Raw genomic sequence first — 20,826 nt, forward strand, 5'->3', positions numbered from 1 at the left:
CTGGGGTTAGCAGCCCCTACTTATTATGCACAGCTGGGTCCTAATTGGCTGCTGCCTGCCTCAGCTGCATGCTGCACAGTGCCAGCCATTTCCAAGGGCCGAGTGTAACCCTGGTTTCATCTGGAGCAGGGTGATCCTCCCCTCACACTACAGAATCCACCAAAGAATATTCTTCTATTCCAAGCATGATTTATTCTGTTTAATTTTCGTATCTCTCCTCCAAAAAGCAGGTTACCATGGTGTGTTTTAATTATAGTAACCAACACAGAACTGTACAAATGAAAAAAAACCACAATTCAGTTTATCTGTTGTTCCTTTTCAAAATGGCTATTGTGACTCAAATCTGTTTCCTAGAGACCCCAGAAAGGGAGGAAAGCATAGGAGCAGCTCCTGAATCAATATACAACATACTCAGGGCATGGTCACCTGGCAAAAAATGCATGGAGAAATAAGGTATAAAACTATTATTACTATCCTTTCCCATCAGGTCTATGGGAAACATCTCCCTGATTCCCACAATCAATGTTGTAGAGATGTTTTTAGGGATGTATTCCAAGAGCACAGCTGGTGGCGGAGTTGCTGGCATTGTAAGTCTCATAGTTATATTCCTGTGTCATGTTGGAGGCAAAGAGCCTATCATGGGACCTGGGGTATCTACATGGATGCCCTTGACATCAGTAGGTCTTCTGGTGTGGGTCTTGTTGGGGTGAGGGAGGCTAAACTCTGCTAAATCCCCAAGCAGTAGCTCAGAGTTTGGTATACAAAGAATACAAAGATTATTTCCCAATGTACCATTTGCTTTTGTTTCTTCCAGATGGCTTTCAAAGGATTCAGAATTTTTTTTTTAATTATGGTATTGGCCTGTGTCGGTTTGTTTTTTTTCAAGCTAAATTTGATTGAAATCTCTATATTTTGTCAAAAGAGGGAAGAAGTCACGGTCCTGACTTCTGCAACATATACCAGAAACTTTTTGCATTTGCCAGATATAGACTGCCGTAGGACTCCGCCTTTTCTGGTACTCCTTGTGACCTCAGCACCTGGCCAGCTTGAAGCTAGGATGGCTATTCGTCAAACGTGGGGGAAACACAGACTAGTGGCTGGAAAACGCATTGTGACATATTTCCTTCTGGGAATAACCACAAAAGAAAGTGATCTAATTGAAATTATTTTTGAAAGTCAGAAATACAGAGACATTATACAGAAGGATTTTATGGATTCATACTACAATTTGACTTTAAAGACAATGATGGGAATTGAATGGGTTCACAAATTTTGTTCTCAATCCCGGTTTGTGATGAAAACGGACACAGATATGTTTGTCAATATCTTTTACTTAAGTGAACTTCTTTTAAGAAAAAACAGAAGGACAAGATTCTTCACAGGCTTTTTAAAGAGGAATGAGCGCCCAATACGAGACAGAGGCAGCAAATGGTATGTGAGCAAAGCTGAATATCCAGCAAGCACATATCCTCCATTTTGCTCAGGAACTGGTTATGTTCTCTCCACTGATGTTGTTAGTCAGATTTATAATATTTCAGAAAGTGTCTCTTTTATTAAACTGGAGGATGTTTTCATAGGACTGTGTCTCGCTAAACTAAAAATCAACCCAGAGGAACTTCATTCAGAACAGACGTTCTTCTCAGATGAGGTTAGATTCTCTATTTGTCGCTTCAAGAAAATTGTGACATCCCATCATGTGAAACCTCACCAGCTGTTGATTTACTGGGTTTTATTGGAGAAATCAAAAGATGAAGAATGCCCAGATGTGTGAGTTAACCAAACTAAGAAATGGACACAAAAAAGTGTCAAGACCAGCCATTAGTAGGGTTACCACGTGGCGAGTATTTGACTGGCGGGGCTATTTTTAAAAACGGATTTACTAGTTAATAATGTAATTTGCCTTTTTTTACATACAGCTAAAGATTTGCATTATCATCACAATAAATTGGGATATATAATGTGAAGTTTCTGTGTCAAGCTAAAAACGTTCCAATGTTTCCACTTCCACACATTAAGGAAACGATATTAGTAATTTTATCTATGTGAGTTATCTCTTCAGATAATATAAATGGCTGTTGGGGAAGGAGGGATATCAGAGTTGCTTTGTGTGTGGGCGTTGGTTTCTTTGCATATCAGAGGTGGTAAACCTAGCCTTCAGACAAAGGAAAACTCCAACAGAAGTAAAGCCGGGGACCTGTGCAGAACAGATGAATATTTGTTTTAGCAAGACTTTAATCTGCATTTTTACTTAAAATATGAAAATATCTTGCCCCCTTTTCCAATTTGCACTTGTTTATTTTCAAACCTTGGCCTTGCTTGTAGAACACAAGCCAACAAAGCTGCTCTGACTTGGTACCAGCACTTTTGGTAATGTCAGCAGATGGGCTGGGAATGCTTCTGTGTCATTTGATTCTCGCTTTCCTTTTCCCTGTTTCCCTAATATTAAAAGTTTACAGTTCAAAGGCCATTCCCTGACACACTATAATAAGGGCAGGACAACTCTTGCAGTCAGCTCTGTGTGAGCAGAGATATGCATCTACATGAAACCATGCTGAAGACCGTGGGGCTTTTACACAAGCACATAGCTCCACCTATTCAGAACACATTGCAGGAGTAGAGTTGTTAAGTACATATATTAATGTCTGAGTCCTTAAGATTGCTGCATTAGTTTTCTATGATACATTTCCCATTTAAAATTGTGCATACAGGGTTTAATCAAGAGCCTAATGGACAGAACAAATCAACAGTGCTAACAGAGTATTTGAATTGGTAAATAAATAATGCATTTGGATATGTGATATTCCCCCCTCAATACAAGATTATTTTTTAATTCAGAGGAATTATTAAACACTGTAAAATTCTAAACTCAGACATTTCTCTTTATGCTGAGATATTCAAAAGGGACCCAAGAGAATGAAGCATCTCCATTCTAGATACTGGGATTTGGGCCCTGACTCCACTTGTCCCTCTTGAGAACTCCAGTCTCAATTGTTATAATCATACATACTCAGGCCTGATATGTTAAAGCTGAATGAATAAAAGGGCTATTTGTATATAGTGTATTTGATGTAGCCAAATGTAACTGTTTTAAATATAAGAGTTAATTCTCCCCTGGAATTTCCACATGCAACGTTTTTTAATGCTGATATAAACATATGACACTCTAGCTTATTTTCATAGAACGTTAACAAATTAACAAAACTTCATGCATGGTCATATTTTAATAAATGATTGTTATTATAGCTTTTGTGTGTGTCTAGTTAGCTTTTACTTGAGAGCACAACTCATGCTTTGAAATTCATTTTTCAAAAAGGAGGGTCTTCTTTTTAAACCAAGAGTCATATCTTTCCTACTCTAAAATGCCAGGGTAGAGGCTTTCTAATGCTGGAGTTGTCTGGTTTTTTCTTTGAGTCTCCCCCAGCATGCTATAAAAATGCCATGGCCCATCTGAACCTCAACAACTGGTTTTCTACATATAAAAGACCCTGCTGGCATTAGGAGGTAGCGTACAGCACCATTACATGGGGCCCCTTGCTGCAGGGCCCAGGAATGTAAGTTGCTTAGGTTGCAACTTCAGCCTTGGATAGCAGAGCTCAGAGTCTTGGGCTTCAGACTTATGCAGTGGGGTTTAGAGTTTTTTGTGCTGGCCCTCAGTAAACCTAATATGGGCTCTGCTTGATGGACCCCGGAAACATGCTCATGGCCTCAGGGTCCCGGACTATGGATGTAATAGTGTAGCCGATTAACTGATTGATCTAGAAGCAAAAGCTTATAGATTAATGCTATAGACTACCTGCATTCCCCGCCCCCACTTCCCTGCCAGTAATTTTTTTGGCAGTCTGGCCAGCAGCCCAGCTCAGTTGTGGCTCACGCTGGGCCCAGGACCGATCCCTGCTGCGGCTCTGCATTTAAAGTGTATTAGGAGCCAGGCAGGCAGGCAGCCCAGCTCAGTTCCAGCTCGTGCTGGGTCTGGGAGCTCAGAGCCCCCCTAGAGAGGGGCTGCTGCCACCCCGCGCTGCTGTGGACCAGCTCTCGTCTGGCACCCTGCACTGCTGCATCTGATACAGTGGCTGCCAGCCCCACCCTCAGGGGCTATAAAATAGTCGACTAACCGATAAGAATTCATGAGGTTACTCGACTATTCAGTTAACCGATATTTAAAATCCTTATCCTGGACCCCTGATTGAGAACCGCTACTTTAAACGCAGGTAGGTTCCTCTTCCAATGCAAGCAAATAATTCCTGTTACCAAGAACAGGATAACTTTATTCCTAGAGTACTGTAGCTGCCATCTCAATTTATTGCCTGAGCAATATGCTTCTTTGTGGTACACGATGGTTGGGTACCAGTTCCAAAAAGTGTCATGGAAATGTGAAGTTAGACTAGGAGCAGGCTGCTAGGACTGGAGATAGCCTGAGATGAGGCATACCTGGGTGGTTGACAAATACCTTTGATGTCGGCAGGGGAGCGTCCAGGCTATCGCGCCGAGCCGACAAACAGCTGATCAGCTGTTTGTCGGCTCAGCGCGGCAGCCATGTAAATTTAAATGAAGCGGCGATTATTTAAATTGCCGCTTCATTTTACTATATCCGGTACCCTAATCTACATGCCTCTGTCACCAGAGGCATGTAGTCTAGACGTACCCTTAGAGTCACATGCCTTGGAACTTTAAGACATTTAATCTCTATCCTAGGCTACATCTAGACAGTAAGATTTTTTCGACAAAGGCTTCTTTGAAAGTATTTTTCAAAAATGCCTTTGCCGAAAAAGAGTGTCTAGATTGTATTATGTGGATTGAAAAATCAATCTGCTTTTTTGAAAAAGAGCATCCAGACTGGCGGATGCTCTTTCAAAAAAAAAAAAAAAAAAAAAAAAGGCACCCAGAAGTGCTTCTTGCAGGGCATGGAGGCAGCCTTTATTTCCAGGTGCTGCTGCCTGCCCTTTGCAGAGATGCGTGCTTAAAGGGATCCCCCTGGACAGCCGTTGCTCTGCTCCTGCTTCTGGCTTGCCTACTCCTAGAGGGAAAGCAAAGCTGCTGCAGTGCTTGCTCTGGTTGTCTTGCTTCCTCGGACACCACAGTAGTTTATTTGCAGGGTTTTTTTCTGCTTTTTACTGTTTTTGGCCATGGAGCCTGAGCTGCCGCATGGCAGGTTATGGTCCCACGCTGCCATACTGCAGCTTCTGCTGCATCTTCATGACTCTTTCATGAATCTCCTGCCCCATATGGACCAGGACTGCACCAAGGAGACCCTCCTGTGGGATGCAGGAGCTCTGTCCTTGCCCCCAAACTTTTTTTGGAGACAGGCAGATTTGGAGGCACAAGACGAGTTCGGACTGGTGAGACTGGCTCGTTGTGCATCTCTGGGACGACGACCAGTGGCTCCACAAATTCCGTATGCGGAAGGCCACATTCCTAGAGCTGTGTGCTTGGCTCACCCCTGCTCTGGAACACCAGGACACCCACCTGCGGCCTGCCATCCACCTGCAGAAGCGGGTCGTAATCACCCTGTGGAAGCTGGACACCCCCAACAGCTACCACTCTGTGGGATACCAGTTTGGCGTGGGGAGGTCTATCGTCGGGGCCATTTTGATGGAGGTATGTCACTTTTGGGGGACAGGCCCTGCTCAGTGGGGGGAGAGGGGGTTGAGAAAGTGGGACTGCCAGGAAAGGGCAAGAGGGTACGTGGGATGGAGTGGCACTTGGAGGTCACTCCATAGCCACCCCTGCACTGATGCGGGGGAGGGATGAAATGGACGGGGGGGGGGGGGGGGGGGAGAGTTCTTCTCCCAAGCGCTTAGGTAACCTGTCTAACTCCCTGGATTCTGTCTGTCTATTTGTCTCTTGCTGCAGGTGTTGAGGGCCATTAATGCAGAGCTGCTGAAGAGGCTCATCCATCTCGGGGACCTGGACAACATCCTTGCCGGGTTTGCTGCCCTTGGCTTCCCGAACTGCGGAGGAGCCCTTGATGGGACACACATCCCAATCCGGGCACTGCCCCATCGAGCAGCCCAACTTATAAACAGGAAGGGCTACTATTCTGTGGTGCTGCAGGCCCTGGTCAACCACTGGGGACATTTTATGGACACAGGAACATGATGCCCGCATATTCTGCAAGTCCTACCTGTACCGCAGGTTGCAGGCAGGAACATTTTCCCCCCAGCGGCACCTCACACTCGGGGACGTGCAGATGCCAGCGTGCATAGTGGTTGACGTGGCCTACCCCTTGTCAGCTGATGGTCAGGGCAGTATGTGTGTGTATATGTGTTACACCCAGGTCTTCAACTGCTGGGACACAAGGTCCCATCACAGCGGGCAGCTTAGGGAAGCTGGCGGGCACCCTGGAAAGTTTAATGTCCGTGTCTTTGACCGCTAGGACTGGGGTCCGTTAGTGGTGGGCAGCCAACAGGCTGACAGACACCCCAGATTTTTCAGGGAGAGCTTATTACACCCGTGTCTTTAGCTGCTAGGACCGAGGTCCCATCGCAGTGGGCAGCCTAGGGAAGGCTGACGGATGCCCCTATGGATCTGTCCCCTGGAAGCAACACGACCCAAATGCCCAGCTCTGCCTGCGTCTGCTCCCTATGACCGGCTGGAGTTCTTTTAAATTGTGCTTGGTTCTGTTACAGCAACTGAAGGAGTCAGGTTAAAGCTTAAACAGTTACAGTTTTATTAAAGAAGCTTATAAATCATATGATTACAATGGCTATTGCTCTATTTCTTAACTGCTAGCAAATATAGATCTTAAAAAATGGTTACAAAGAAAATAAAGATAGAAAATAGAAATAATGGTACCAAGTGACAGACTTAAAGCTCTTTAAAGACTAAGCTATGTGTACACTTAAGACAAAGGACACATCCAGGTACAATTTTTACACCCTGCTGTGCCTCTCGACTCCAGCGTATCAGTCCAGGGCCGGTCTCTCAATTCCTAGGAAAGACGAATACGAGGTGGGCGTCCCCGTGGAACCTCGGGAGGCCAATCACCTAACCCAACCAGCAGATAGATGGTAGATTGACACTCAGAGTAAGTGTGCTGCTGGACCCATCTTTATACCCAAAGGGGCCCTTATGCTTTTTCTTATCTAAGATGCCAAATTGTGTTGGTCTGTCTTTGTGATGCCAGTTCTTACAAGGGAGTTTCTACTTAATTTACACTTGCAAGAGAGATAACTAAATTGTGAGTACTGGACATTCTTTACTGGGAGAGAGATTCCTGCCCCCGGACGAGTGTGTGATCGTATCAATATAGGTGCCATCCAAGGCAGTTCTCACAGCCTCGAGGTCAACAATTGGCGTATCTCTGTTTACAGCCATCCAGGATCACAGCAGCCAGCATATCCGGGCCTCCTGTCAAGGCTTCAAAGACTATGCTGATTTTACTGCTTTGTGTGCCCTGTGTGCTCCAGGTAAGCAAGATGGATGTTACAGAGGGGGTTCCTGTCAGGCTACACCCCCCTGATGCTGTGGCTCATGATGCCCTACTCCGACCACCTAGATGCGAGCGAGAAGCTTTTCATCAGGCATCTTGGCCAGGCTCACATCCAGGTGGAATGCGCCTTCGAACGTCTGAAAGGGAGGTTCCGTTGCCTCCTCACACACCTGGAGGTGAGTGAACGCAACATCCTGGAGGTGGTGGCTGCATGTTGCGCCCTCCATAACCTGGTGGAGGGGAAAAGGGAGGTCTTCCTACCAGGGTGGGGGACAGGTGCTGATGGCGAGAAGAGGCCATTTGAGCAGCCCTGGACGGCTGCCATCCACCAGACTCACTAGTCTGGTGTCCAAATCTGAGAGGCCCTGAGGGAGAGATTCTCAGATAGAGCCCACGGACTCTCCCCAGGGCCTCCCCCATGGGGGATTTGGCTTGACCCATCCCTACCTTTCCCTCCACAGCCCTCATTCTCTTCCCATAAATACACACACACACACGGTTTTCTTTGGAAACAGAAATTGTTTTTTATTAGAAACAGTAGCAATATAGAAAATGTGCTAACTGTGTATAAACCACCTTTCTCTTGTTACTGTTCAACTGTTTGTAAACAAAGTAATTCTGTCACTCAAAAATAAAGAATTTGTTCAATAACAAATGTCCTTTCCCTGGGCTGGTAGGGGACTGAACACCAGGAGAGGGTAGGGGGCTCAAGTAGGCTGCTGCTTCCCTGATCACAGGGTCCTGTCACCTTCCTGCATCCTGGCACTGCCACAGCTTTGGGTTCGATTGGAGCGAGAGCCAGTTCTGGCCTGGGCAGGAGGGGGGCAGCTGTTGGGCCTGTGAGGGCTCGGGAGCAGGAGGGTTGGGGGGGCTGGAGGGGCTGAGGGAGCAGGAGGGGTGGAGGAGAAGGGAGGCTGGGGGGGAAGGGGGACTGGGGCCTGGCATGCAGGAGGAGCGGTGCCCGTGACAGGGGCAGGCAAGGCTAGGACCTCCTGCATAGTGGCACAGATGGTAGGGCACTGCTGGACCAGCTCATCCAGCAGCATGTTGTGCCACTAGGCCTCTGCCTCCATCCTCTGCTGAAGGGTCCTGTTGAGGTCCTGCAGGGCCACTACGTGCTCCTTCAGCAGGTCTGTGTAGACACGCCAGTTACTACAGGTGTCACGGGTCCGGGATGGTGGTGGGGCGGGTGTGGTGCTCCCCTGTTGGGTATAGGGTCCGGCTGTGGAGGAAAAGAGGAGGAGATAATCAATGTCTGTGTGCACTCCTGCTGTCCCCGAGGGTATGCCATGGCTGTCAGGGGCTCTCCTTTGGACAGGAGACTCAGGGGTGTTTCATATGACGCCACGTGTAAGTTGGGCAGCACCCTGACAGCATCATAGGGGCCCCACAGTGGCAATGGGGCTAGCTGGCCCCCCACACTGCCAACCCGCCCGTGTGTGGTGATCCCTCAAAGCATTCACCTGATGTTCCCTCCCCGATGTTCACGGATGCCTGGGAGGCCTCTGGAGTCTGAAGGACCAGCTCCTGGGAGAGGGTCCCTGCTGCCTCCTCTTGCTCTGCCTCCTCCAGGTGCAGCTCTCGCACCTCTCCTGCCTGGTCATCCTCCCTCAGGGGTTGGTCTACAATGTGGTGGGGTATCCCAGAATCCACCACACAAAGTAGAGTCTGGGCTTCCCCACTGCCCAAGATGTGCTCCAACTCCTGGTAGTAAGCGCAGCTCTTTAGGGCTGCTCCAGAGCAGGAGCTCTGATCCTGGGCCTTGGCATATCCCTGCCACAGCTCTTTGACCTTGGCCCTGACTTGGTCCAGGGTGCCATGTGATTATATACGTCTGCATTCCTGCAGCACGACTGCAGGGCCTGCAGGTAGGGTTGCCAGGTGACCGGATAGTCAAGTTTTTGGGCCCTCTGTCCCGTAAAAAAAAAATCCAGAAAATACTGGACATGTGCAATGTCCTGTATTTCCTGTATTTTTGGGTGGGGGGGTTGGGGAGTGGCTGGGAGGCGGGGCACAATCGGCTCTGGGAGCCCTGGCTACATCTCACATCTTGGGGAGGAGGAGAAGCCCTGTCCCTGCTCCTGAGCGCATGGTGGAGCTGCAGCTGGACTCGCTCGCGCTTCTCCGGACTGTGCGTGGGTTGGACAGCGCCCCAGGACTTGCATGTGCCCGGGTCAGTCCTGCCTCCCCCTGCCCTGCTTCCCCTGACCCTTCCCGACCAGCTCCGCTGCCTCCAACCCCCTCCTGACCACCTCTGCTTCCTGCCAGCCGGTTCTCCTCCTCCCGATCTCCCCTGGCCAGCCGCATTCCTGATGGCCGCACTCACTTGCTGATTGATTTAGCACTTTATAAAATCCTTGTTTCTTTTAGTGTGCTTCCTTATCTGTTGCAAGCTCTCGGACACAGTCCATGGCAGAGCCATCAAGGTCTCTGCTGTTCATAATGCACAAAAAAGGAGTCTAAGATCAAATCCTACATTGTAACATTTCACTTACAAGCTCATTTTCCAAGAGTTCCACTCACTTTGCCACTTACCTTAGGCAAGGAACACATCTCGGCAAGCACTGTAGTCATGAGTGAGGGGTCAGAGCGGATGCTGGTTGTGCATATGGACAAACAAAAATTCCAGCTGGGGCTAGAAAATTGCAGGAAAATAGTTCTAATTATGCCACACTTCTCCACAGACAGATGACAGCCTGGCAGACATCTCCTTGCTCAGTGTAAGAAATGAAATCAGGATATAACTTCTCCAGGCTTGTGGCTTTCTCCCTGCTCCATGTGCAGCCCACTGGTGTATTGCTTTGGTTCCTGTACAAGGCATTGGTGAATGGTGTGGGCCAGTATCCTACAATGGGGGAGGGGACAAAGCTGCATTGCTAGTAGAATCTGCAACAAAGATTTACAAATACTGCTCCAAAAGTTTCGATAGTCTCTCCCCACAGTACTCCATTGAGATCATGGTGAGCATCAACATCCCACTTGGCCACATCAAGTAGCTAAACAGGGCTATGTGCAGCTTACAGGAACACAGCCCACCTCCCACTTTTCCATGGTCTCAGCCCTACGCTTCACAAGCCACAGCCACTTAACCCTGCGTCTCATCCCCTGCTTCCTGCTCCCCAGAAAGCAATTGCTCAGACTGGGGGGGGGCTGTGTCTAAACTGGCACGTTTTTCCGCAAAATCATCTGCTTTTGCAGAAAAACTTGCCAGCTGTCTACACTGGCCGCTTGAATTTCCGCAAGAACACTGACGATCTCATGTAAGATTGTCAGTGTCTCATTTGTGCAAGAGGGCCAGTGTAGACAGCACAGTACAGTTTTCTGCAAAAAAGCCCCGATTGCGAAAATGGCGATCGGGGCTTTTTTGCGGAAAAGCATCCGTGGCCAATCTAGATGCGCTTTTCCAAAAATGCTTTTAATGGAAAAGTTTTCCGTTAAAAGCATTTCCGGAAAATCATGCCAGTCTAGACGTAGCCGTGATGTCCATCATCTCCACCTCTTCTGCCTGCTCTACCCATGACTGGAACCCCAAGCCTCCTTGCAGCTGGCGCCTTGAGATGCCTTCGACTCCACATAGCCAGAGCCACACCTCCTCCACTGCCCTTTCAACTGAAAAACCCTGGACTAGCTGGAGGCTTGAGTGACCCCCACCCTCGCACCCAAAAGAGTCCTGGGCAAGCTGAAGCCTCCCCTCCTCAGACCCCAGACCACCATGGGAAAGCGTCTCATGCCAAAGGTTCTTTTGATATGCCCCATTGAAGTTCCAAGGTGGCTGAGGAGATGGTATTTGCTACAGATGTTGACTTCTGCTCCCTTCACTTTGCCCCAGGTCTTGCCTGCTCTTTATCCCTTCCTCCAAACCCCTGCCTTGCCCCAGCTCTTCCCACTCTCGCTCTGTCCCACCCTGCTGCTTCCACCCCTTCCCTCAAGCCTCTGTCCTGCTTCTTTCTGTCCCTTCCCTGGAGTATGTGGCATTCTCACTCCTCCCCCTCCCTCTCAGAGCCTCTGAAGGCTGTGAAACAGCTATTTGTGGTGAGCAGGAGATGCTGGGCGGTAGGGGGAGTAGATCAACCGTGCCACTGGTGAGCGAGAGGCACTGTGGGAAGGAAGGAAGGGGAAGTTTGGCTGCTGGTGAGTGCTGAGCATCTGCTCGTTTCCCCCCATAACTGCTCCATCCCTGTAGCATCCATGGAGGGGCACCTATGCTATTGCTGCCCAGTTTCCTGGGCAATTTCTCTGGAGCCCAGAGAGCTTACCAAGGAATCCAGAAAGCTGAATAGCACATACCACTGCTTCAGCTGCCCTGGAACCTTCATGGGGCATAATAAAGCCAAAGCTTCCACCACCAAACCCCACAACTGGTAGTCCAGTGGCCACTGCCATCCTAGGGAGGCTGAGTCTCCCCTGGCTCATTACATCCATATGAGAAACACATACACAAACCTTCACAGCTGAATACCCTCTTGCCTAGTGATTAAGGCACTCACCTGGGATATAAGACACATTTTAAGGTCTCTGCTTGAGGGTCACCATTTGGGGGATCAGTAGATGGACTTCTGCCCTCTCTGAGTTTTGTACAGGATGTCTGCTTACAGTGCACCTCCCAGGTCTAGGTGGAGCTCTTACCTCCAACATAGTCTGAGTGTGGAATGTAAATTCTGCAGAGGAGAGATGCTGCTCTCAGCTTGTTCCCCTGGGGTAAGGAGTCAGTACTTTGTTTATAAATTGAGGTGATTAAGATGAGAAAGGTCTTGTAATTGAATTAAGCACGTGAAATTATTAGATGAGCCTGTGAAACGGGAATCCCTCTGTGGGACAAGTTCAGATTTCCTTAGAATCCCGCTGTTGTGTAGTTTCACAAACTCAAAAACAGGCAAATTTTGGCAAGTAACAACAAAAAACCCCTTCAGAGGAATATTGCAGCAGGCTCCTTTTTATAGTGAGTCCAAGAGTCATCAAGTGAATCATCTACCTCCTTTGTTGCAGCTGAGTCCTGACCTCATCCAACCCTATTTAATTTGTGACTTTGGTCAGGGATCACAACCCAAGACTACAGACAACTTCCTACAATGTTGTCCCAAAAAACACATAGAAACCAAATCCCTCCTAATCTTACAAAACACCAACAAGGAACTATAAGGCATGGACTGTCATAAATTAGTTATGTGGTATGATTTACACCTTTTGAAGCAGCACTGTTCTCGTCAGGTTTAATTTCATTGCCATCACTGGAACAGCCATATAAGTAAATGTTTCACTCTATCACCAGTAAGAGACCTGCAGATTTTATATATGGTTTAGCTAGTGAAGTTTCAGCAAGGGGATAAAAAAAAAGAGTGAATTGAACCTTCAGGCACTAGCAGGAAGCATTTGTCTGGCTCATGAGCTTTCTTCAACAGCAGGAAAAAGAGAAGCAGCAAAATGGTACATTGGCACTTTCTTTGTAGTTCTGCTCTGCAAAGCTATGATGTGAAATGGCATTTTCTTACTCATCATGTCCCCTTATGTGTATTTGGATTTGGAGTCAATGAATTCCTAGGCTGGTACAGGGAGAGGAGTAGGAGTTTGTGTCTTTTCCATTTAGAGTCTGCAGGGGCCAGTGAAGCTCCTGGCACAGTTTATTGCTGCCCTGAATTGGTGTACCCTTGCTGCAGTGATCCCTATTGGTCTTTGTAAGATCTTAGGACAGCAAGGATGAGGAAAGCCTTGGCCAAACCCGTCTTGCACCCACAATATGCCTACACATCTTGGCTGTGTCTAGATTGGCCAGTTTTTCCGGAAAATCAGCCACTTTTCTGGAAAAACTTGCCAGCTGTCTACACTGGCCGCTTGAATTTCTGCAAAAGCACTGACTTCCTACTGTAAGAAATCAGTGCTTTTTGCGGAAATACTATGCTGCTCCCATTCAGGCAAAAGTCCTTTTGCGCAAAACTTTTGCACAAAAGGGCCAGTGTAGACAGCTCAGATTTGTTTTCCTCAAAAAAGCCCCGATCGCGAAAATGGCGATTGGGGCTTTTTTGCGGAAAAGCTTGTCTAGATTGGCACGGACCTTTCCCGCAAAAAGTGCTTTTGCGGAGAAGCGTTCGTGCCAATCTAGACACTCTTTTCTGAAAATGCTTTTAATGGAAAACTTTTCCGTTAAAAGCATTTTACGGAAAATCATGCCAGTCTAGACACAGCCCTTCAGTGAGAGATGAATTCTTCCCAAGAACAGGTGTAACTGTGCTCTGCCATAGACTTCATTCTCCCACTTTTGTCACCAGTGTTTTCAAAATGCTCACTAGATCAGGAGTGATGCCTATGAATTTTCAGTTTTTAAAAGTAATTATCATAGCTTCTAGGGATTCTTATTTTGTACAAAAAGCAAAGAACTGAATATTGAAATGAACAATCTTTCCCTATTCCCTCATCGGTGGAGTACAAAACTCAGTATTAGATTCTTTTGCTTGACCTTAACCACAGCTGAGTACCAGCAACATCCACTACCAGAGAACTATGTCATCCTCTTGCAGGTGGATTTGATTCAGTCATAAAATCCTTGCCATGAACAATGTGCCTTTAATAGATACATTTTAAAGCAAAGATGCTGTTTATTTTTAACTTATGATCCTACCATTGACTGGACTCCATTAGTCAGGAGGCTGCAATTCATGGAAACTGCACAAGGATGGATCAAAACACACATTTTCAGACAGATCATGTGATCACATGCTCTCCCGTAAGTGCAACATGACCTTGGATCATGAGAGTGGGTCATTCACAATGAATTTCAGTAAGAGTCTTCAATTTTCAAAAGGTACATATACTTGCATCTTTCATAACTGGCAACTTTATAGAAGAACTTACTGTTTGCAGCATGACTTCATGTCTTGTCACATCGACTTTTTCTATAGCTTTAACATCTGCTCTCCACTTAAGCCCTTTGAAAAATTAGGAGGTAAATGGGAATCCAGAAAGGAGTTGCAAGGACCCCACCCTTGAAAAACAAGTTCTGGTTCATGAAACTGTCATAGCAAACTGCAATACACTGATAGCTACAAAATCTGCCTAGAAGAGACTGGCTGATATCCACACTAGAAACTAGGAAATCTGACAATGCTGAGATCATTTTTTAATCTAATTTAGATAAAACTTTTTAAAGGTAAAGCTAAAGAGTTCATTGCTCAGGGAAATAAGTGAAAATTGAGAAAACCAAAACACCTTAGACTAAGAAATGAGACTATTTTGTGTTCTGAAATTTCTGGATGCCAAATTTGAGACAAGTAATTGCAGATCCTTAAAGGTATTTAAGACCTAACTTCCATAGAGCCTGTCAAGGCTTCTTCCCCACTCTGGCATGATAAATGCAGAAGGGGGGGCTGCAAAAGTACTCCAAAATCTTATCTTTCCAGGCTTTGGTATAAAGCTTCTCCCCAAAATCTTAAAAACCTAGATTTTGGGGATAAAAAATCTGCTGCCACCACCCAAGTAGTAATAAAGAAACCAGGGAGAGACTACTTGGGAAATCTCAGCCCCCAAAACTAAAACCAGGATACCAAGATTAACCAATACCAGGTTAATAAAAAGAAAAGAGAAAGAACTTTTATTATCAACACAATATTCCTGTTGCAAGCATAATGACTAGATGGAAAAGTCGCCAATTAATATACTCATGGGAGGAACCCCACTATGGGCCAAGAGCTTAACTGCAAAAGAGAGAAAACCCCATTTCTAAATACACAGACATCAGATTCCCATTCCTAAACCATAAAACAATAAAACCTAATGGATTTATCGAAACTTTACCCTACTTACAGATAGTGAAGAGTCTTTTCTAGGGGTATGTCTACACTACCCCGCTAGTTCGAACTAGCGGGGTAATGTATGCATACCGCACTTGCTAATGAAGCCCGGGATTTGAATTTCCCGGGCTTCATTAGCATAAGTGGGGAGCCGCCATTTTTAAATCCCCGCTGCTTTGAACCCCGTGCAGCGCAGCTACACGGGGCTCGAACTAGGTAGTTCGGACTAGGTTCCTATTCCGAACTACCGTTACTCCTCGTGAAATGAGGTGTACCGGTAGTTCGGAATAGGCACCCTAGTCCAAACTACCTAGTTCGAGCCCCGTGTAGCCGCGCTGCACGGGGTTCGAAGCAGCGGGGATTTAAAAATGGCGGCTCCCCGCTTATGCTAATGAAGCCCGGGAAATTCAAATCCCGGGCTTCATTAGCAAGTGCGGTATGCATACATTACCCTCCTAGTTCGAACTAGGAGGGTAGTGTAGACATACCCTTGGAGAGGGAGACATGTCTGTCCCCCTCAGTAGCTGGAGTGAAAACTGCCCAGGGACAAAGGAGGGAAAAACCAAAATTCCTTTGTCCCAGTTTGAAATTTCTACCTACATTCCTATTGGCCAACTCCACCTGGCTTAGCTATAGTTAACCCCTTAGTCCCCAGGCTGCTGGCCATTTTTCATGATCGTGATGCTAAATTTGAGACAAGTAGTCCCAGATCCTTAAAGGTATTTAAGACCTAACTTCCATAGAACCTAAATCTTTGTGGGTCTAGATCACTGGACCCTGACTTGCAGATGTGCTGAGAATTCACAGCTCTAGTTGACTTCAATAAGAGCATTGGCTCCTATGAAAATCTGGCAATAAGGGCTAGATTCACAATGATGACACACACTATGCAATACCTAACTTTCAGATGGGCTGCCATGTAGTGGAATTTACAACCTGCAGTTAGGCACCTCAGTTCCCTATACAGTCCACAGGCAGTTAGGTAACCAAGCAAGTGATTCACAGAAGCTAGCAAGCTGAGTATGTAGCTGCGTAAACTAACCAGAAGGAAATGTTGTGCTGGCCAAGGGTATGGCCTAACCCTGCACCACTCAAAGGGAATTAGGTGCTCAAGCCAGGCCACTTTGTGTAAAATATTTAAAATAGCCATTGGGCCAGAGAGAGTGATGAGAGAGCATGAGAAGCTCTGTAACCTAGGGTATGTCTACACTAGCCCCCTAGTTCGAACTAGGGAGGCTAATGTAGGCATTCAAAGTTGCAAATCAAGCCCGGGATTTAAATATCCTGCGCTTGATTTGCATCTTCCCGGCCGGTTGCCATTTTTGAAACTTACAAGCCCGAACTAACTGCCCGCGTCTACACGTGGCAGGGAAATGGGCGTTTGAATTAAAGCCCTAAATCAAATTACCTGTTAAACCTCATTGCAGGAGGACTAACAGGTAGTTCGAATTAGGGCTTTAATTCAAAAAAGCAGGTCCCTGCCGCATGTAGACGTGGGCAGTTAGTCCGGATTTGTAAGTTTAAAAAATGGCGACCGGCCGGGAAGATGCAAATCAAGTGTGGGATATTTAAATCCCGGACTTGATTTGTAACTTCGAATGCCTACATTAGCCTCCCTAGTTCGAACTAGGGGGCTAGTGTAGACATACCCCTAATGATTAGCCCTCTCTTCTGGGAAGCCTGGTTCAAATCCCTTCTCCAGTGACTACTTAAGTATTTCATATGAAGTGGAACAGCTTCAATAGACACAACTGGGAGTCCCTCACCCAGGGGACTCCTATGGCCCAAGCACTTCCTTCAATATGGTCCATGAAATATTTTGAAGTTATTTAATCAGGCCTGCATGGCTGCTGGCCCAAGAGGGGGAGGGCAGGCGGCACATGGGGATTCACCAAAACACACAATTCCCAGCAGCACCCTGGTGCCCAGCACCCACATAATCCCAGCCACAGAAGGCGCTACTCAGTCCAGGAAGCTGTGCTGGCTGCCTCTGCTGCAATGTGAACCACTTTGGCCAGGGAGTTGCCTGAGCTGAGGCATTTCTGTAGCTAGCAGGGTGGGACTGGCAGACTTCATTTTTGGTTACCCTGAGTGGGGACAGGGATTCCAGCAAGAGGGCATGGATGTTAGTCCAGAGGGGAGGGGGGATCCAAGGGTGAGGACGTGGGGATGTCGGAATAAGGACTTCATGCCTTTTGTAGGATCCTGATCTCTGTAGCTATGTCTACACTGCAATGCTATTTCAGCATATCAGAGTATCCTGAAATAGCTATCCCGTGTCTTCATAGCAAGTCAGTTATTTCGGGCTCACTATTCCGATGTCCCTGTAAACCTCATTCTATGAGGAGTAAGGAACATTTCAGAATAGCACTTTATTTGAAAATTTGGTGATGTGTAGATTGTGCCAAATGCCGAAATAAGGTATTTTGAAATAGTATTGAAATAAGATACACAATTTGTGCAACTGAAATTGCAGAACTTAGTTTGAGTTACAATACAGTGCAGATACACTCTTTCTTGTCTCCTGGACACGGGGGAGACACTATCAACCTGCATGTACTTTATAGCCAACTCCAAGAGTTCAAAACTCATGAATTAGTCCCTCTGTCCCCCCCAAAAGAAAATGGCTTCATGAAATCACAGATAAAAATACAGTTGGGGATCTTTTTATTCGGCATCTGGTGTTTGAGGTCATTGATTGAACTCAGGGCACATTTTCTAACTTTTCTCCATGAGAACTAAAGTCTTCCTTAAAAAAAAGAGAGAGGCTGGGATTCTCTTCTAATACCACACACCAACAAACAACTGTAATCTACTAAATCAGAGTGATCACAGTCGATTGCAGTGCATGATGCATCAGGTAGTGATGTTCCCAGATCTGGCGTAATTCTGATAATGTGGCTGGGGCTTTCCAGAAGGAAATCCCCACCCCCCAATTATCAGACAGCTTGTGATCAAATCAGGAGAACTGGCATCACTGATATCAAGTCAGTTTCACAAAATGAGTGAATAGTTTCACAGCTTATACCTAGGGATAGCAAGGCTCTGCATACACCTTCCCTGAGCCACAGGGACAGGCTGGCAGCAGCATGGAGCTAGCAGCTGGAAGCCACTCTGGCCCCACTGCACTGCCAGTGGTGGTGGCGGGAGTTGCTGGTGGGTTTTTCATTGCCTGGGGGCAGCAGGTGAGACAGGGAGACACTGGGTGAAGGGGGGAAGAGAGTGTGGGCCAGGGGGCAGAGCCGGAAGACATGGGGGTAGGGGAAATGCATGGAGACCCTAGCAAAATCCTGCCAGAGGATGGTGCCTGTTGGTCCACTACAAGTATTTGAGGACTGGTACTAGCCCTAAAGTGAATTGAGTTTGAGACTCTTGCCCTACCCTATCCTTTAGCCCTGGTATTCATGTGAGTGTAACCCTCCTGCCAGCTAGAACCAGCAGTAGCCAAGGCCAGGTTCAATATCTAGGGGTTCCTCTCCATCCATCCAACACAGAACTGGTTCAAGCCCCCACCCAATAATCTGAGAAATTCACAGAAAACACCTGGGCACCACTGGCAGGCAATGCTTCCTCGCTCGCAAGCACAGAGTGTAGAACAGAAACATTATTGCAGGGGTGGGAAGTAACATGGCATTCATTTGGAGTTCATAGTTCACCACAGAGTTCATAACCAAACCCCAAGTAGGTTCCTAAGTCTAGCAATGAAAATGTCCCTTTCACATGCCCAACCCTTCTCTGCAACCCACTCACAGTCACTGCCATTGGTCAGGGCAGACCAGAGTTCAGAGATGCATCTGTAGAGTTTGCTTCCCATTCTGAATAAGGGGAGGTAAAGAAGCCTTATACTCACTCCACTAGTTACTTGCCATCCATCTGCCCACTGCTCTTTGCTGCCGCCCTGCTGGCCATTCATGTCACCACTCTGCACTGCCCGGCTCATCACACCTTTCTGCTGCTGGCTTGTTGCATCACGTAAAAAGTATGATTTTTTGGAGAGCAAATACTGCTTGCCTCACTTAGGAGCCAAATATTTTAAAATCTGGCGTCCAAGTAGTATATGTAAACAAATATTTTTCCCTATCTTGTGCAAGAAAGAGTAGGGCATTTTAAAATTTCCCAGTAAATAGTTATAATAATGTAGCAACCAAAGGTCCCCATTGGAACTGATGCTTCATTGAGCTGGGTGGTGTACAAACAGAAAAGAGTTTCTGCTGTAGAGGTCTCACAAAGCTAAAAGATGCAAACAAAGGGTAGAGGATAAAGGTACACAAATACAAGCAAATGGATATGGCAAGGAAGGGGGATAGCTCTGTTACATGTGTTAGGCTATGTCTAGACTGCAGGCTTCTTTCGAAAGAGGCTCTTTCGAAAGCATCTTTCGAAAGAGCCTCTTTCAAAAGATCGCGTCTAGACTGCAGGCGGATCTTTCGAAAGAGAAATCCGCTTTTTCGAAAGAGAGCACCCAGCGAGTCTGGATGCTCTCTTTCGAAGACGGCCTCTTTACATTGAAGAACGCCTTCTTTCGAAAGAGTAACTTTCGAAAGAAGGCGTTCTTCCTCGTGAAACGAGGTTTACCGCCATCGAAAGAAAAGCCGCGTTCTTTCGAAATAATTTCGAAAGAATGCGGCTTGAGTCTGGACGCAGGGGAAGTTTTTTCGGGAAAAGGTTACTTTTCCCGAAAAAACCCCTGAGTCTGGACACGGCCTTAGTTAGGGATAGAGGTGAGAAGTGAGAGAGTAATAGAAGGAAAGAAGGAGAATAAGACTCAGCACCTGCCTGCTCCTGATCAGCCATCAGCAGGCAGGGTTTGGGAGACATAATGGCACAGTTTCTATAAAACCAGTAGGTTTGTATATCTTTTAGTTCACCCTCTTTCATGTGCTTTTTACTTTCCTCTATTTCCTATTAGAGACAAGTACATTTACAAATGTGGAGCTGTCTATTGGAGAAATTTCTAATGCTCCCATCACTTATGTGTGCAGTTTACATTTCCAAACCAAATTCCAGGTAAGAAACTAAAGGGATTTTAACTTAATAAACAATGAATAGTCTAGTAGCACTTGAAAGACTAATACAACATGTAGATGGTATCATGAGCTTCTGTGGGCGTCACATACTGTTATGCTCAGGAAAGCTCATGATACTATCTACATGTTTTGTTAGACTTTAAGGTGCTACTAGACTATTCGTTGTTTTTTAAGTTTTTTAACTTGGCTACCCCTCTGAAGCTAAGGGATTTTAATCCGGCATTACTGCAAATCTCAATTCAATTTCAGCTAGCAGTTTGCTAATGATGTTTCCTTAATTTGATGAAGAAGTGTAGTGTCCCTGACATTTCAGTTCATGCCTTCTCAAACTAGTTCTTCTCTCACTGAGCTAATTAAATTAACATACAGTATTAAAGAGTGCTAAGTGCCTGCTTCCCCTGCTGTGCTCCCTCCCTCATTAGAAGTTAGGGTATGTCTACACTACCCCGCTAGTTCGAACTAGCGGGGTAATGTATGCATACCGCACTTGCTAATGAAGCCCGGGATTTGAATTTCCCGGGCTTCATTAGCATAAGCGGGGAGCCGCCATTTTTAAATCCCCGCTGCTTCGAACCCCGTGTAGCGCGGC

At 46.5% G+C, this 20,826-nt stretch overlaps 1 protein-coding gene and 1 long non-coding RNA gene across 6 annotated transcripts in view; one reads left to right on the forward strand and one right to left on the reverse strand.

The window, feature by feature from the left end:
- Window positions 1-5,600, forward strand: part of LOC102447257 (beta-1,3-galactosyltransferase 5-like) — a 47,509-nt gene extending 41,909 nt beyond the window's left edge. For all 5 annotated transcript variants that reach the window (XM_075912070.1, XM_014573280.3, XM_075912073.1 and 2 more), the window contains 2 exons: window positions 355-453; window positions 815-5,600. In XM_075912070.1, the coding sequence (XP_075768185.1) occupies window positions 815-1,771 (957 nt within the window). In that variant the 5' untranslated portion in view covers window positions 355-453 and the 3' untranslated portion in view covers window positions 1,772-5,600. The remainder of the gene's footprint in view (window positions 1-354; window positions 454-814) is intronic.
- A 186-nt stretch (window positions 5,601-5,786) lies between these two features.
- Window positions 5,787-14,347, reverse strand: LOC142821229 (uncharacterized). Its single transcript, XR_012898128.1, has 3 exons — window positions 14,276-14,347; window positions 9,965-10,064; window positions 5,787-8,651 (listed from the first exon to the last, which is right to left on the reverse strand). It is a non-coding gene; the product is annotated as an uncharacterized LOC142821229 (long non-coding RNA).
- Window positions 14,348-20,826: the final 6,479 nt, after the last annotated feature.

The sequence above is a fragment of the Pelodiscus sinensis genome, chromosome 1 (genome assembly GCF_049634645.1).
Source record: "Pelodiscus sinensis isolate JC-2024 chromosome 1, ASM4963464v1, whole genome shotgun sequence".
In the NCBI taxonomy this organism is placed as follows: Eukaryota; Metazoa; Chordata; order Testudines; family Trionychidae; genus Pelodiscus; species Pelodiscus sinensis.